The sequence below is a fragment of the Rhagoletis pomonella genome, unplaced genomic scaffold (genome assembly GCF_013731165.1).
Source record: "Rhagoletis pomonella isolate Grant_MI unplaced genomic scaffold, Rhpom_1.0 Rhpom_scaffold_00007, whole genome shotgun sequence".
In the NCBI taxonomy this organism is placed as follows: Eukaryota; Metazoa; Arthropoda; class Insecta; order Diptera; family Tephritidae; genus Rhagoletis; species Rhagoletis pomonella.
Window position 1 is genome coordinate 31,802,340 of NW_023458561.1, and position 17,060 is coordinate 31,819,399.

Consider the following 17,060-nt stretch of genomic DNA (forward strand, 5'->3'; position numbering starts at 1 on the left):
ACAACAAGTGCAATTTATAAAATTTTCCGTTATTTTTTTTTTTTTAATTTGTTTGCAAACGGTCTTACGCATCTTATTTTACACGAGCCCTAACCGCCAAAATAACGTAAACGACATTTTTTTCTAAATTTTCTTTTTGATGCAGAAATGCATCTAGATGCTCGAGGAATATTTTTGCATCAAAAAGTAAATTTTGAAAAAAATTTCGCTTACGTTATTTTGGCGGTCAGGGCTCGTTAAAGAGTGCTCAAAAGCTTTTCTGAACATATATGTAACTACTGTAAATACGCCGAATAGAAGTATATAAAAGTCAAACATCCAGATTCATCTTTAAAACTTTGGCCGCACTTCGTGTCTAGGTCAGGGTGGCCAGCCACTGCGTGGGACCATTAAAATCCATGGCATTACCAGATAAACTACGGCCACTTTGGACAGCTAATCACTGCGTACCAGCAGTGGAATTCGGGCAATTGCCACGCTAAATTTTCGTAACCAATAAAATCCAAGCGAAAAGCAGCTGCGCCTAAAAGTATACAACATGGAAAAGTAACAGATGCAATATGTAGTCAACCAAAGCTGGCAATATGCAAAGCATGTAACTAGATGTTGCATGTTGTTAGGCACGCCTGCTATTGTTTTGGAGATTTTTGGCGATCAAAATTAGCGATGGCATTTTGAGGAATATGGCTGCAGGAGTAATGTTGAAGAACATCGCAGTCCTCTTGGCAAACTGGAACACCCTGATATACTCTACCTTGGCGTCGGGTTCCAGATTAGGTAGAAAACGTGCTACCAGCAGACTAACCCGCAGTCTGATAAGGGCAGAACACTCACAAAGGATATGCTCAACTGTCTCCTCCATCGTTCTGCAGATCTTATCATTAGTCAGTTTAAAGGCGTGCGATGTCAGCAAGCAATGTCCAGTTAGAACACCCAACAGTAACCTAGCATACTCTCTCTTGAGGGGAAAGGAGAAACTTCGTGCTCTGCACATAACCCTTGACATCTTGCCGTCTTGCGTTTTGTTCCACGCCTTCTGCGTCTTCCGAATCATGGACAGAAGAAGTTCCGTTTAATCGCTTGGAGGGAAATCGGCAGCTCCACTATCCGCATGACAAGGCACCCTCGTTGCCCGCGATGCCGGTGTGCACTCCGCCACACTTCTAGTGGAAATGATGTGAGATGGTAGCGCCTTTATCGTCTGAACCCATAGACCAGGACGATTTTTATGAACTAAAAACAGCTTTAAAAGAACTTCTTCAAAAGACCTTCAGAAGATACAAAATTAGATTTTAACCAAATAAACTAAACAGAAAGAAAGTAAGCTTACCAGATACCATTTTAGAAAAAATGTTTCATTGCCGATTTTCGACTACTAATGACAAAAAGCTTAACCTTTTTTCAAAGCAAAATTCTACTAATCATTAGATTCATTAAAAAACCAGGACAATTTAAGTGTGGACCAGGACACCAGGACAATTTGCTTTGAAATAATTTATTTTCTAAAATGAAGGTTTAAGGAATTAATTGGGGACAATACTCTCACTGCGGCTACTTAGGTTAGCTAACCTTTCAATAGTTGTCGTCAAGCAAGCTCAACTTTCTGTAGGTCGAGTATATGTAAGCAGGAGTGTAACCCTCCACAGCAGTTCTTACGCGCTTAACAGGAAGTTCTGCTTCCAGTCAGTGCGTGTTTAGGTGCTCGCATCGGTTGCAAGTATTCAGAAACTACTTTCTCAGCACTATTATCTGTTTCTGCGTCTCGCTATCTAAACGGTGTTCTGGAAACATGAGAAAAAATCCCTTAGCTTAGCTCTCCCCGGGTGCTATGTTGTGGCATCCTTATGAATAGCTTTAGCAAGTGCGTCACACTAGTCCTCGGTTACCAAACAGGCGCTGAATAGTAAATTTTATTGCATGTTGTAAACAGCGTTTCAACGCAGAGAAAGAGAATAGACTGTCAGAACGAACCCTTACAATTTTTGGGTTGTGCGCAGATGGAATGTGTACTCCATCGACCTCTGACCTCATTTGTCCATGTGGTGAAGCTGCTTGTAGAGGGTTTCATGAATAACCGGATTAGGCACCTTGCGGTAAAGAAGTGAGCCAGATCGCAGTGGTATTCGTTCATTTTGGGGCGAACGTCAGCAATAATATTGCCAGCAAACTCCGTCTGGTAAAAATTGAACAGAAGCGGTAGGAAGGCACCGCCCTGTAAGAGCTCCCCACACAAGTTCCTCAAGTCGCTAGCCGGCAGTACTTGGGGCAAAGACAAAGAAATGTTGCTGGCAACATACAAGGCAATAGGCCGGCCGGTTTCGAACTACGCAGCGCCAGTGTGGTCGCCGGGGACTAGTAGTACGCAGTGGACGAAGCTACAGACTGTACAGAACACCGCACTCAGGACAGCGACAGGATGCCTCCTGATGTCGCCCGAACACCATCTCCACGGCGAGGCGCAAATGCTCCCCGTAAAGGAGCACAACATAATGCTCTGCAAGCAGTTCCTGATCGGGAGCCACAGAAGTGGCCACCCAAACAGACAGCTGCTTGCAGAGGAGCCCTCGCCTAGGCACGTCAGGAGGCATCTATATGAACTGACGGACGAAGTCCAGAGGTTCATCAAGCAACCTCTGGACCCGACAGCTTACCGACTGGCCCTGAACGGCATTCCCAGGGAGTCAGTCTCGAGTTATGTAGACTCCAGACCTATGAATGACGTTCTAGGCATACCGCCCCCGGACACAGACGAGACGGAGCTTCATCTGCCTCGAGAGACACGAACGACACTAGCACAACTTCGCTCCGGCTACTGCAGCAGGTTAAACTCCTACCTGAGTAGATTGAATGAGGATGTGCCAAATGAGTGTCCGGCATGCGGAGAGACCCCACATGACTCGAAACATCCCTTCGCATGCCCGGAAAACCCGACAACCTTAACGGCCTTGTCCCTGTGGACCAACCCCACAGAAGCTGCACGCTTCCTAGGGCTGCCGTTAGTGGAACTTGACGACAACGACTGAGATACCAACCGTCTTGGGCGGGGTTGTTGTAGCCGCTACAACAACAACAATAACAGCTCCCCACACTTGCTAGCCGCCACAACAACAACAACAGCTCACACAATTGGAGCGGGATAAAAGTCGAGGGAGGGGGAGTTTTGTGTATTCAGTGGAGCTCGAGTGATAGAAAGCAACGGTGCATTGCGCAAGTTGTCGGAAGGCGTGGAGACTGAGTTAAATATAACCCTTTTTTTCAAGAAACCCATATTAGACTCTTTGGAAGCAGTCTCGAAGTATTCGATTTTTTTGTATCTAAACACATACTTTCACTATTTCCTAATAGTTGCAAATTTTCAGACTTGTTTGTGCATGTGCTCCTAATTCGACCAACCATGTATTGCAGGGTTAAATTTCTCAATAGCAATCTTTCTACTTAACGCTAGGTGTCGTCCTAAGACTAACCGTGATTTCGTTTCGTTTCTAAATTCGTTACATAGCAAATGAAAATATGGCAGCGCTAAAATCTTACAAATGTCAAAATCAGATGTTTATTGTTTTGTTTTGGTAAAAGCCGCCAATTATTTTGCAAACGTATTCGCCGAAAAAGGACATGCGCCTTGCGCAATTTCAAGTGTAAAACCCAAATTGAAACCCCACAAAAGTGTGTTTTGGTTTGTGGATCAATGTGAATGGATGGTCGGTTATTGAGCGCGCATAAGCGGAAGGTGTTTTGGCTACATGTAGTAGGTTTCATGTTGCAACCAGGAAGGAGTTTTTGGAAGGATATTATTAAAGTAAAGAAAATATTGTAAAGTTCCCCTACCGTGAAGTAATTACACAATAAACTTTGCCAGAGCAATGGATGAATTCAAAAACATAACGCCCGCATCGTCGGTTGTGAAAATATCGGCGTGCCTTGAAAAAATTTTCAAGAAAATCGCCGAAAGCCGGGAGAAGAAAATAGCTGAACATAACATCAGGGAAATTGAGTTTTTAAAAACGCAATGCAAATCGGATATTGTTCAACTGAGTTTACTGAGCTCCCAGACGTTTGTGCGGCTAGTAGAGGATGGTGTCTTAGAAACTACGAATGTGCTAACAATGTTGATTTCCATGCTGCCTAACTCCAGGTAAATTAATGTTCTTGCATTCGTTTTTGGTAACTAAAGCAAATAAACACTTGTGGTTGGTTGTTGTAGCGACATATGCACTACTTAGTTGTGACTTTGTGCCACCTGAGGGATGTGCTTGCTGCTCACTTTTTTATTTTGTCTTTGTACCGGAAATGGGTGCGAATCAAAAGCAAATGACTTCAAGGCTTTGCGCATATATTACCATAGCCAATTGTATCCTTTTAGTTGGCATAGTTGCTGCTACTTTTTACAATACTATGTTGCAACACTAGCTTGCTGCACCTTTTTCTTTCGTGCAATTGGTCTTCCGCAAAACTACTTCACAACGTTATTTCCGTTGAAGATATGCGCCAACAGTTAATGCCTAAAATCGTTACATATTTATACGGGTTTAGAATGAGCACACTTAAGACAATTACTTTGCTCTTTATAGCTTCGAGTCATTGCATGTTCGAATGCCTGTGAAGGGGGAACATTTCTGAACGACTTTAGATATTACTTGGCATGAACATGAATATATCTATGAATAAGTGGTTTTAGATGTATAGTTTTTTTGCTCACTCAGAGTTAATGCCCAATGTAAGTTATTTTGTCGTTGTTAAATATTCTACAAAGAACATCGTTACCTCAAATAATGTTTTGTTCTGGTAATTATCGGCAAATTTTTTAGTATTCTCCCGCCCTTTTATACATCAGTCATTCTGTCTTTTCAAGCTTCCGCAGTAATTTCTAAATAATTAGTACCACAAATATAAAAGGCATGAAAATGATTAGCAATAAGTCATATCCATTAGCAAGTCGAAATGTCTCACTTCACTACATAACAAATGATCCGTTTATTGTGAAAGTGGCATAAGTCATTTCCACCTCTTGTGCTTAAATGGTTGGTTGCTTCTAACTGCATGCATCTGTAAATCGTTCTATTGTCATAAACTAATGACAAAAAACTTTTTACCTTGTGGCTGATAAAGTTAAACAAATAACAGACGCAGTCAGATACAGGTAAATGGTCACTGAAGCCGAACTGCATGAAATGACTTATGTCACTTTCAAAGAAACGACTTAAATATGAAATTAAGGAACCAATGTTATGCTAATCTTAACTTCACGTTCGAAGGTATTATTAAGCGTTCTGACACATGGCATTGACTTGCCTGGTGGTGGTGACATGGTGACCCCAATATTTGGCAACACCTTCCCAGTAGCGGTGTGGTTGTTGACTTCAAAATGTGTGCTAACTTGCCACAATCGAATTGTCGGCTTAAAATGTATGTATGTAGTTATATAATTGTACAATCAAGACATTGACCTAACGGCTGGCGTTCTATTGTAGAGAATGTTAATTTATGGTTTGAAAAAAGAAAGACATGCAAACGAAAATTCAACCGGAAATGCTTAATCTGATAAAGGCACGCGCATTAATACTGTTAGCAATTCAAAAAGGACAATTTTAGTGGCAATATCTTTAAGCTTTTAAATTCAGTAAAATCAAAATGTTACTAAAAATGTAGTACTTACATACATACTTATGTATAAACAAGTACAATCAATATGCATACTTATGTATGTGCTACATGTATTGTAGCACTAACAAACTTCCGTGAGTAAAGACCGACATTGAACTTCAATTTCTTGCATTTGAAGCATGTATGTACATATGTATGCATATGGTTATTTACAAAGCGAAATGAAAAACAAAAACGCGTTCGTCGTAAAAACCTTGACTACTTCCTGAAACAGTAAACAGTAAACAGTTTTACGTCTAAGAAGTAAGTAATTGCATAATAATAGAGGTAACATAAAACCGTTATGTGTGCAAACTGAAAATTTATGCATCGTGAACGATATCGCCTGTATCCGAAAGCCATTGAGCTCCAGGGTCAAATTGCAATTTCTTTTTTTTTGTAATTATTAGAAAGAAACCTGAAATATTTAAAATTTCTCTACAATTCTTTTTTTTTTTGCATGATGCAATTAAAATGTTTCCATATTAGGATAAAAAAAAAAAAGTTAATTCCATATTCAGTAATACGAAAGCTTCAATTAGGGCTGGGACTCCTATCCTAATTTTTGGACTTCAAATATAATCCGGTTCAACCTCCCTTAGTAGAGCAGAGGTAGGGGTTTATACCTACATTAATTTGCTTTGGTTTTTCAATCCCTTACACACACTTATTCTCATGCATACATACATATATATGCATTTACTTATTTATAATTAAACTAGTCCGATGCAGTACACCACGATCACCGAAGGAATTGTCAGCATACTGCTACTTGGGTTGAAACGGAAGGTTGCGCTTTTGAAAGGCAGCGAAGTATTTCAAAGTCAGTTTGGTCTGAAAACGCAACAGCATCCCATTATAACATTACTACAAAATCCATCGGTGAACATAAATGACGTGGCCAACAAAATTGTCGGTATTTGCAATCATCATGATCAGCAGTAGGTAACATGTAATTTCACTACTAACTTTCTTTCATTCAAATTCCTCATTTCTTACAGAATAAAGGAGCACAGCGTTGAATATTTAAGGCCGGTTTTCTTTTATATACTCTGTAATCCACAGACATTGCCCGATTCAAAGACTATTTGGACTGGCTTACTGTCATTAAGCAAAACAAATCTCGTCGCTAAACAGCTGGTGCAAGAAATCTTCTTGTGGAGTAAATTTAACTCTTCAACAACATGTTTGTTCACAAGCATACTACTAATTGAAGCTATAGAACACTGCCTTAACTGTAACGATTTTACCACCGCCATTGATTTGTGCATTTTCCAAGCGTTGATAGTAAACAATCTTACCAAATACGGTATCGATCCACGTCCCAGTCTTCACTGTTTATTACGTGTGTTGCATAGTATACGCGAGCATACTGTGAATCACTATAATGTGCTGCTCATACTCTTCGCCGAGTCTCTGCATCTGCTCTCCCCGAATTATTTGCATGATTTACTGCGCTTAATTGCCTTCATAGTGGTGCAAGAAAGCTGTGGGAATCAATACATTCTGAACATGTGTCTCGATGGTATCATCCAGTGGATGTCTCAGACTGCATTCATACCCGCAGAAGGTCTGGCACTCGCTCACCAAATTGTGCGGAAAATACTTGCCCAAGACAAGGAAGCAAAAAACTTTACGGTACACACGAATGATTTACAAGCAGGACAAGTTCGCTACATGCATCCGGATATTGCTATTGCCTTCGATCTAGCCAAGTTGGTGGAATCTTTTGACGACTCTGAATTTAAAGATGTATTCGCATTTGTTGACGTACTCAATGTTAAAGCGAATTCCATGTTTTGTCAGCGATTACATTTGTTTTTGCGTGCGCTGTTCTTATCGCGAGAACCATCCGTAGATTGTTGGTTTAAAATTTATGAAGTTATTTTAGAAATAATCAAAGTTAACAGCGGTATTGCTTACGATTTTCTAATGACATATATTTTCAAATTGGCGGCAGAGCAACAACCTGAGATTCAAATGGAGTTACTACGGGGTTTGCCCAGTTTTGCTGTATCAAAGGTACCTTTCTAAAAATTTCTGAAATCGCCGAATTTTTACATATTTCACTTCTTTAATATTTTATAGGATAACATACCAATGATTTTGAATACAATACGTAATCTAACTGCCGAAAATGCCACATTTTGTATGGATCTGTATCTGCGTTTATGGCGTGTCGAGTCGCGCACATATCCTTTCTTGATAAAACTACTATCCACACCACAGAAAGATGGCAGCAAGCGTTGGGAGTTCGAGATAGCCAAAACTCATACCATTCGCGAAATCTGTTATGATAAGTAAGTGCCCACCCGTGTAAAATCAGTATTTTAATAACCATTTGCTACTTTATAATTTAGACCGACACATCATGGTTCCGATTTGGTTTCGCATCTATCTGATACACTTAACTCCTGCACCGATGATTCTGGCGACTTAGCTACTTCACTTGCTCTAGACGCTATTGTTGCGCTTTGTGATAGCCATACTGTAAATATTGTTTCTACATGGCGTGTGCTAAGCAACAAATTTCGCCACGAACGACGTCCGCGTGCCTTAAAGTCACTTTATCGATTCTTTTCACATATACCGTTGCTGCACACGCCCACACTAGAATATGAGCAACTCGTAGATGAAGCTCTAGAGCAACTCTGGCTTACAATTAGCCGTACCGATTCCGAGGCTGAAATTGTGCGAGAAGCGCTGTCAGCTTTGAAAAATTTTGAAATAGGTACGCTGCTGGCAATGCGTCACATACCAATTCAATATCGCCAGGATATACCAGGAGTTCGCGAGTTTATTGGTGGTCGTGAGGTGGTTGATTTGCAACAGGAAATGGTGCCTGGCGAGATTTGGGTACGTCTTCTACAAAATATACGTCCAGAATGCGGATCCGCTGTGGCAGATTTAATCGCACATCATATATATGCTGAAATTAATAGCTACCGCAGTGGCGTCTACCGGTTGCCCGAAGGCAAGCCGGAACCACGAAAGTTGCAAGGACTCTTTCCACAGAGTCCGTTGCGTGCAGTTGTAAGCTACTTGGTAGGCCAGTCACGATTCGGTGACCACGTAACAGAACCTCATGTAGTGACAAATGCGCTTAGAGCAATATCAAAAAAATTTCCGAAGCCCATACCACCGCTGGATTGGTGTTTCCTGCATAGTTTTTTCCATCTCTCATTTGAGGCAAGAAAATATTGCATATTGATCGCTAAGAATCAATTGCTACATTCGGGTACTGCAAAGCGCTTGTTGGAGAATTTTCTGGCTGATTTCGAACCGAATTGTTTTGAAGAGGATCTACTGCTTCTGTTCTCTTTACTACCGGAAATTGCAAACGGCATTAGCTTGCAAATATTAAAGAATTTCGCCGAAAAAATAGCGATTTACAGCTTCAAGGAATCACAGTTGAGTGGCTTTACGGAAGGTAGGACCCCAGTCATACTACTCGTCGTTTAGAGTACAAAACCGAGTATAAAAAAATACCAAGCCGCTAATCAAGATAATGCAAAATCGCGTATGTGAAATTGCATAAATTATTTTCTAGAGAGTAAAAACACTCATATTTCAAAGCGCTCTCTTATGTATAAAGCAATCGCATTTCTGGCTATTATATTTCAGGACGAATGGATAAGGATTAAGCCAAGAGCTTGTGTGAGCAAATCCAGTTTTTGGCATCAAATGTCAGTTACGTGGTTTTGCAGCAGAATGACGATACGCGGTTTTGTACTTTAAACCACGATATGTACATAAATAAGTATTTATACATTCGAAATTTAATTTTTTTTTTTTTTTAATTTTTTCGCCTTGTTTCAAATCTTCATTGTTCTCCGGCGAAAAAAAAAAATTAAAAATGTTTTTATTTTTACAGGATGCCTCTTTGAAAAGTTCATAGACAGTGTGAAGTACATATTTCTAGGAAAATGTGACATTCCAGAAGTTCTTGATATTTTTACGTTGATTGTTGAGCGTTATATGGATTCCATGGATTTGGATTCGAGAGTGCGTAGTACTTTTCTTCACGCAATTATGTTACTCATATCTTATCTTTTATTTTCAGCTCTTCGAGCGTTACACAGAGGTTGTCTCCGTTCTGCATCCCAATTCCATTGATGGTCTCACATCGCCCGCCAATTGGTGGGAAACCCCCATAGGTAAACTGAAAAAGGCCACCATCATACGCTGCTACCTGGTGCTGTATAACACGCAGCTGCCTAACCCACTAAAATGGCTTACACCAATTATCGATGCGTATGCCAACCGGCGTGAGGAGCAGCCATTCTTCTTCCGCCACCTTGTTGCCACTTTATATGCCTTTAATAACGATGAACAGTCGTGCAACTGGATCATGGAAATGTTTCTTCAAATACAGGCGCTCTTAGCGGAGTCGTCCAACAAAGAAAAATTAGATAAAGTTTTATATCTTTTAGATATTTTCATTTTAGCTGTGGTTGTGCTTTCCGGCTGTGCAGTGCTGTTGTGCAATTTGGATGCTGTGGCAACACAACGTAAAGATCGCTTTGCGCTTTTCCCGGAGAGTATGCAGTTTCTGTGTGATCACGTATTTTGGAAGGATCAGGAGGCGAAGGTTTGATTTTTTACAGTTGTATATTCATTTTTTAGTATCATATATTTTTTTTTTTAGATATACGAGTTCTTGTTTAACTTGTATAAGAACAACGCCATTCCGGAAACATATGCCACCACCTTCAAGGATGCTATTATATGTTCTCGCAATAAATCTTACTTTGACAACAAAGGCATCTGGACGAAATATGTTGGCTTGAGAAAATGACTCTTTGAATTTTGTACCTACCGAAAAATGTATGTCACTGGTGTATAGAAAATGGGTTCAATTCGTTTGCATTTTGTTTGATGCTTTTTCCTATACACCAAGCAAATTCAAGCTATAGTTAATATTGAAAAATATCGCAATTTTTTTAATAATAGCATGTGCAAAGATTTTATTACAATTTTTGTCAAGTCGGAGGATGAAAATGCTTCTGATTACTTCCTTGAAACTATTTTATATACATATTAGGTAATAGTATAACTTTAGCATGCTTGTCTCTAATTTAATATATTTAAACTAAACTGGTCCTAATAGACATTTACAATGGAGATAATTACAATAAACAAGTTTTTAGACACTGGCTCACTTATTTTGACATTGCAATAAAAATAAAAGAAGTTAAAACGTTTCCGTTTTTTATTATTATATACATTTATATGTATATTTAAAAACAATTATGGATTATATAAAGAAACAATTTTCCTACCTGAGTTAAACCGTTTATGTAATTACTCGTAAACACTCGAATTCATGACCAAACTTTCATAGTTGAAATCAAATCTAGCTATACGTTTACGGGTTAACAAAATTGCTTTCAATTTGCACATTAAATGCCAATTTGTGAACGTGTAAGCCTCGCGTAATGGCAATCCATTTCGACCTTGTTATCTATCTGTCAATATTGTTTGTTATCAGTATTCGTGTATTTTTGACGTTTGCAATGTCATCAGTTTTGTTGTCTTTTCGTTATTCGCCTTTTAATGTTTCACGGGCTGAAAATTTGTCGTCCCTTCCTCGAAAAGGAGTTTTCCCTGTTCAAAGTTAAAATATAAACCAATTTACATATATTAATTTTAATTAAATCTAAATAGACGATGCTTGTTAACTAAACCGCAAATAATTATAAAGTGAATATTTCTGCTTTTGTACGAGACAAAAGACGTTTCAAGTGAAAGTTTGCTGGTGGAAAAAATTGTGCATACAACTTGAACAGCGCATACTTTTGTACAACGGCTTGGCAAAAATCGAACGATTCAAGGAACATGGACGACATCAAATTGGCCAAGGTAAGCTTAATTTTTTGATATTTCAAGTTTAGGTTAAAGGACGCTGAATGCTATTTTTTTAAACAGATATAACCGTATATAAATCTGTTCAAGTACATATATTCTGAAAACTGCCGCTCCCTTTGCTCTTATAGCCCTCTTAAACTATTTCGTCCTGTGACCTGCCGGGGCTGGTTGAGTCACCATTTTCAATGCATGTACATATATTATTACTTATAATCTTATATGAGATTACTAAATTAGTAAATATTTATTTTGAGACGCCTACCAAAACTTTAAATTGTTTGGCCAATCATTATCTACAGGTGTTACATTAGCAAGATGCCGAACAAGCAAGTGAATCCGAATGCTCAATTTAAAGAGTAAAATCGATACCGGGCGCGCAATATAACTAAAGAGGCTGGATGGTATTAAGTCGTACATCCAAATATGTATGTACATAGATGTATGTATTTAGTTATATAAAGTCAGCCAGTTCTTGGACAGAAATATATGTATATGTATATATATATTTTTTTTCAATCCGGTTGCTTAGATCAGCCTGTCGTATGTTTGCCTCAATGTCGATAAATCTGGCTATTGCAATAGATATCTCAAAGGATATATAACTACGCATATATGTATGTATGTATAAATGGTACATTCAAACATACATATGTCTACAAATGCAGGAACTAGAGGTTTTCGGTCGATTGGTGCTGTTCTTGTGAAGCACTAAACTAAGCGCGAATGTGAATGAGAAGTGGTAACCATCTTAATACACCCCGAAAAACAAATTACTTGGGAACAGTCTTCTACAACAAAAAAATTATAATAATTACATTAATGGATAGCCAACCCGTTATAGTAATTTTTTCACTAAAAATTCTTGGGATATAAACGGGTTTTTTTTCAAAAATTTTATAGTGTGACAAAATATCTTTTTATCATTGCATGAAATCTTCCTACAGTGTACAAATGACGTAATCAAAATTTTTAGAAAATTGAAATTGGTGACGGAATACACCTTGAACAACGAAGTCGGTTCGGATACTTATTGCTGTATTCATCAAATATATATGACAACTGAAACAAAAAAACCTTTTGGCGGTAAACTTTTTAAATTTATTTGGGGGAAAGAGGTTTCCCTTTGCTGGGGCGTATTTATTTTTTTTATATCTCAAATACTAATATAGTTACAGAAATTGTTCTGGTATAATTTTAAAAGTGATATTTAGGACTAAAAAACGTGTTTTTAAAATTCGAAAAAAGCAATTTACACAAACAAGTTTATGTTAAACAAATTTAATTTATACTTACTTTTACTATGGAATTTGGATAATTTTTTTCAGGGTTCAAAAGTTGATATCTTAAAACAACAACCTTGAAAATTTCAGTACTTTTAAGATCAGAGGTATTGTATGCAAGCTTTTGATTTAACGATTTTTCAAATTTCAAAATTCTTTAATTTTTTAATTTTCGTTTAAAGTACAAAACCTCTTGGCTAAATCCTTATCCATTCGTCCTGAAATATACCAGCCAAAAGCGCGATTGCTCTATAAAAAAGATAACCATTTTGAAATGTGACTGTTTTTACTCTAGAAAATTATTTATGCAACCTCACATACGCGGTTTTGCATTTTGTTGGTACGCGGTTTTGTACTTTAAACGACGATATATTTTTATATACCCTCAAATGTTATTGACATTTTGTAACTATAACAATTTATGAGATATTCAAAAAATAAACTGCTAAATCCGGTAAATTTTGAGCTTTCGAGAAAAAAATTTCTTGACGGAACTTTGTTATATGATAAAAGAAAAGTTCTGACCAAAATTCATCCTATCCAAAAATGGTCGATTCCAGCCTTGGTCCATTTGACATCGACTGACCCTTATACATATACCTACGAAATATCCTGATTACCATAATTTTTAATGTTCTTACTATTATTACTTAATTTTTGTTAATAGTTACACAGATTTAAAATTCAAAATAGTAAAAAATAAATAGGCCTTAAATTGTTCTTGCTCCATTGCGCATGCCTACAAATTTGCGAATGCTATTGCTCAGCTTTTCCTAGATGTGCAGAAAATCAGTGTCAGTTTTGTGTTTGTTAAAATCAAGCATTAAGTACTTGTTTTATAAATAAAGCAGACGTATTTGAAGCAATTCAAAATTTATCTTCTTCATATTATTGCCTTAACGGTCAATAGCCTCTAACAGTTGCATCAATGAAGCGTAGGTAATTCGCCGAATAAACTTTCAGCCAAATTCCAGTACATACAAGAATTTCCTCCGACTGGAATTTTCCAACTGCTCAATAAATTTGGCGCCGAGACCAATTGTAGATCTCTCGCTTTTCTTTGCTGAGTTGTTTTTGAGTATAAGTTTATCGCTACAAGATGACACAACAATTGTCGGAGGTTCGTGCGTGGTTTTTCTAAATAAAATCCATCTTCACCTCTGGTGATTGTTAACCAACCGCCTTATCACCCCGATTTCGCGTGTTCCCACCTACGCGGTAGCTACGCAGTGCTTAAAAATTTGTGAAAGTGAAAGTATTTGTGTGAATCGATATAAAATGTTAAAATACTTTCTCTTATTAATACGCTAACAATCTCCACCCCGTGCTATTGCCCTCAGTCAGTCGTGCGCTAAGTGTTGTAGCTACATACAATCGCACTTGTGTGTCGGTTAGTGTATTAGGTTTTCGGCTTTAACTCCTTTCTATGCATATTAAAATATTTATTGATTAAATAAACTACAGGCGACTGTGACAGTGAGCAACGTAAATTGGCACAAACAAAATTTTGGCCTTCCTCAATTCATCTGCACTTAATACATTAACTGTGGACGTTATGGATTTCAATAAATTCATGAATAAGTTTAATGAAATTGAACGCTCGCTTTCGCCTACATCATCGCTACGTCTAAGCTTTGACAATATTTCACCGGAGAGTGATGAACCTGAGGCTAATAAACGCCTCTGGGGTGTGCCTGTACCACCTTTTGTATCCGACAAAGTCGTTTCGTGGATTGAAGAGGAATTTAATGAGCCGCCAATTTATTATAATGGAAATGCAGTAATACGGAAGGTTTGTACAAAATATTTCAATAAAAATTGCAACAGCCTTTAAAGTGCAATTTTCGAAATGTTACAATAATTGATAAGTTACTTGTTAACTATATCGTTACCTAAATATAGAAGGGCCCTATCTCACATCGTCGCTGAAATACAAACAGCCGCAACTAACTAAAAATCCAAAATAAACCTTTTCATTGATTATGATGCATTTTATCGCATTATAAGTCCCCACATCGTTTTATGCAATAAAAAGTTTTAGTTACGCCTTTTTGCATTTGAGCGACGATGTGAGATAGGGCATTGTATGTATATTAAGGTAACGATTTACAGCTTATGTATATTAGAAAAATATAGTATGCATTTCCCGGCATTTTTACTCGTTTTTGATTTCATTACGAATACAATTATCTTATAAATGCATTTCCATAATACAGTGCTACTAAAAAAAAATCGGAATACACCCGAAGCATAACGTGTGCAGGTAAGGTCGGATACAGCATTAAAGTAGGTTTCTTATGGTCTCTGAACCCTCAGACGAACTTCAGAAGGACCTTTGCAGGAGCTCTTTTAAAGCTGCTTTTTTATTTCTTAAATATTATATTTCTTTAAAGTATTTATTTAAGGTTCATACGTTTTATTGCAACTTAAAATGCATATTGAAACTCATTTGTAATGCTAGATAATAGAAACTTATACATTCGCGTAAATTGTAAATAGAAAGAGCCTTTCTAGAAGGCATACAAGGAAGCAGTTTTTCAGCCCTTGGGTAAGCTCATTAGAATGCCTTCACTTAAGAAGGCCCACCTAAATTATCTCCTGGGTTGATGCATTCCTCTATACATTACTTGATTTTTTCTTATTCGATTTTAAAACACAAATATGTTTTGGAAAGAGATTTTATATACCTTTAAAGTGATATTTTCCTCAGAATCATGTTCTAAAGTTTCGATTTGACGCCAAAATAAGTCTCAGAAAATATGTTAATATTAAGAATGTCCGCTTCGCACTTTTTGATTTGCCATAAGAATTACACAGGAAATTTTGTTTTTTTTTTTTTACTTCTGATTTTTATATTTAACGAACAATACATTGTACTGTAAAGGTCTTGGAGTATTTTTAAAGAGAATTAAACGCTCTACAAAAAAGGTCCTCGAATAACTTTTGACCGACCACGATCTTTACACGACCTTCCGTCGTATCGTTCGTTAAATATAAAAATCAGAAGTAAAAAAAAAAAAAACAATTTTTCCTGTGTTAATCTTATGGGAAATCGAAGTGTTTCTTTTACTTCTGATGTTTATATTTAACGAACGATACGTTATACTGTAAAGGTTTTGGATTATTTTTGGAGAGAATTAAACGCTCTACAAAAAAGGTCTGAAGTCATTTTTCCACCTTTTTTGTATAGCGTTCAATTCTCGAAAGAAATAATCCAAGACCTTTACACCGAACAAAGGGATACCCCCTTTATTGAAATATTTCGTACGAAAAAAAAAATTTTTGTTTAATGAAAAAAATTTAGCGACAATAAGAAGCCTATTTTCATGTTGTATTACTTATGTTTCGGATGTATGTATTTTCACTGCCGCACCCTGTAATCATCGGTACAGTTGCTCACTTCGATATCGCTTTATTTTAACCCTGGAAATTGAAAATTTCCGGGGAATATGTTTCAACCTTCTGCTGACCCTAAAAACTTAGATGATTAAAACTATCAGCAAAAACAACTTGTTTTGAAAGCATCAAAGAGTTAAATTTGAAAGTAATGTCGAACCTATTTCGTTATATCTGCGGCATATTTTTGCCTCCTTGTCCTCGTGCAGCTCACGCATTTCATAATATTTTAATTATTTCAGTAGAATTATTTTCAAGAAAATGTAACCCTTTAACCCCAAGGGTGTCCTAGACCACGCTTCCACCTCCTATAAACTGGAGGGAAATTTTGTTTTGAAAATTACAAAAATATCAATTACCAAGTCGAGGGTGCTCTATGTCCATTCCAGAAAAAAGTTTCCTACAAAATGTATTTATTTTAAGCGCAGAATCCGAATCTGTGGTAAAAAAAATACATATCGAAACCGGAAGTCGGTAATAATTCTGTGCCTATTTGGTCACCGCGGACTAGCAGGACGCAGTGGACGAAGCTACATACTTGTCAGAACGCCGCACTCCGTTCAGCGACAGGATGTCTTCTGATGTCGCCTGAGCGACACCTATACAGTGAGCTCAAATGTTTCCCGTAAGGTAGCATGACAAATGCTCAGCAAGCAATTTCTGGTCGGATGCCACAGGCATGAGCACCCCAACAGACCCGTGCTTGATGTAGACCCTCCGGCCAGGCATGTTAAAAGGCATCTTTTCGAGTACTTCTCCAGTACTTGGACGCGGTCCAGACATACATCGTCCAAACACTGGACCCGAAGACGTACCGACGACTGATCAATGGCATGCATACCATGAACGCTGTGATCGGATCCGAATCACAGACTC

At 37.7% G+C, this 17,060-nt stretch overlaps 2 protein-coding genes across 6 annotated transcripts in view; both read left to right on the plus strand.

The window, feature by feature from the left end:
- Nucleotides 1-3,561: 3,561 nt before the first annotated feature.
- Nucleotides 3,562-10,837, plus strand: LOC118742603 (focadhesin). 3 transcript variants are annotated; one of them, XM_036474803.1, is made up of 9 exons: nt 3,562-3,796; nt 3,857-4,132; nt 6,363-6,581; nt 6,642-7,662; nt 7,729-7,940; nt 8,001-9,070; nt 9,515-9,645; nt 9,704-10,231; nt 10,289-10,837. In XM_036474803.1, exons 2-9 carry the CDS (start codon nt 3,861-3,863, stop codon nt 10,436-10,438), a joined length of 3,603 nt encoding a protein of 1,200 aa, XP_036330696.1. In that variant the 5' UTR covers nt 3,562-3,796; nt 3,857-3,860; the 3' UTR covers nt 10,439-10,837. The 3 variants fall into 3 exon arrangements, with proteins under 3 accessions (XP_036330696.1, XP_036330695.1, XP_036330697.1); XM_036474802.1 differs by having other exon boundaries at nt 3,562-4,132; XM_036474804.1 differs by lacking the exons at nt 3,562-3,796; nt 3,857-4,132 and having other exon boundaries at nt 6,493-6,585.
- A 383-nt stretch (nt 10,838-11,220) lies between these two features.
- LOC118742604 (myotubularin-related protein 8) overlaps nt 11,221-17,060 on the plus strand; it is a 32,209-nt gene continuing 26,369 nt past the window's right edge. Inside the window, exons 1-2 of one of the 3 annotated variants that reach the window (XM_036474807.1) lie at nt 13,898-14,178; nt 14,253-14,580. In XM_036474807.1, coding sequence (XP_036330700.1) covers nt 14,344-14,580 — 237 coding nt within the window. In that variant the 5' untranslated portion in view covers nt 13,898-14,178; nt 14,253-14,343. Of the gene's footprint in view, nt 11,503-13,897; nt 14,581-17,060 lie in introns of those variants that run through there. The other 2 variants (XM_036474808.1, XM_036474806.1) reach the window with 2 other exon arrangements.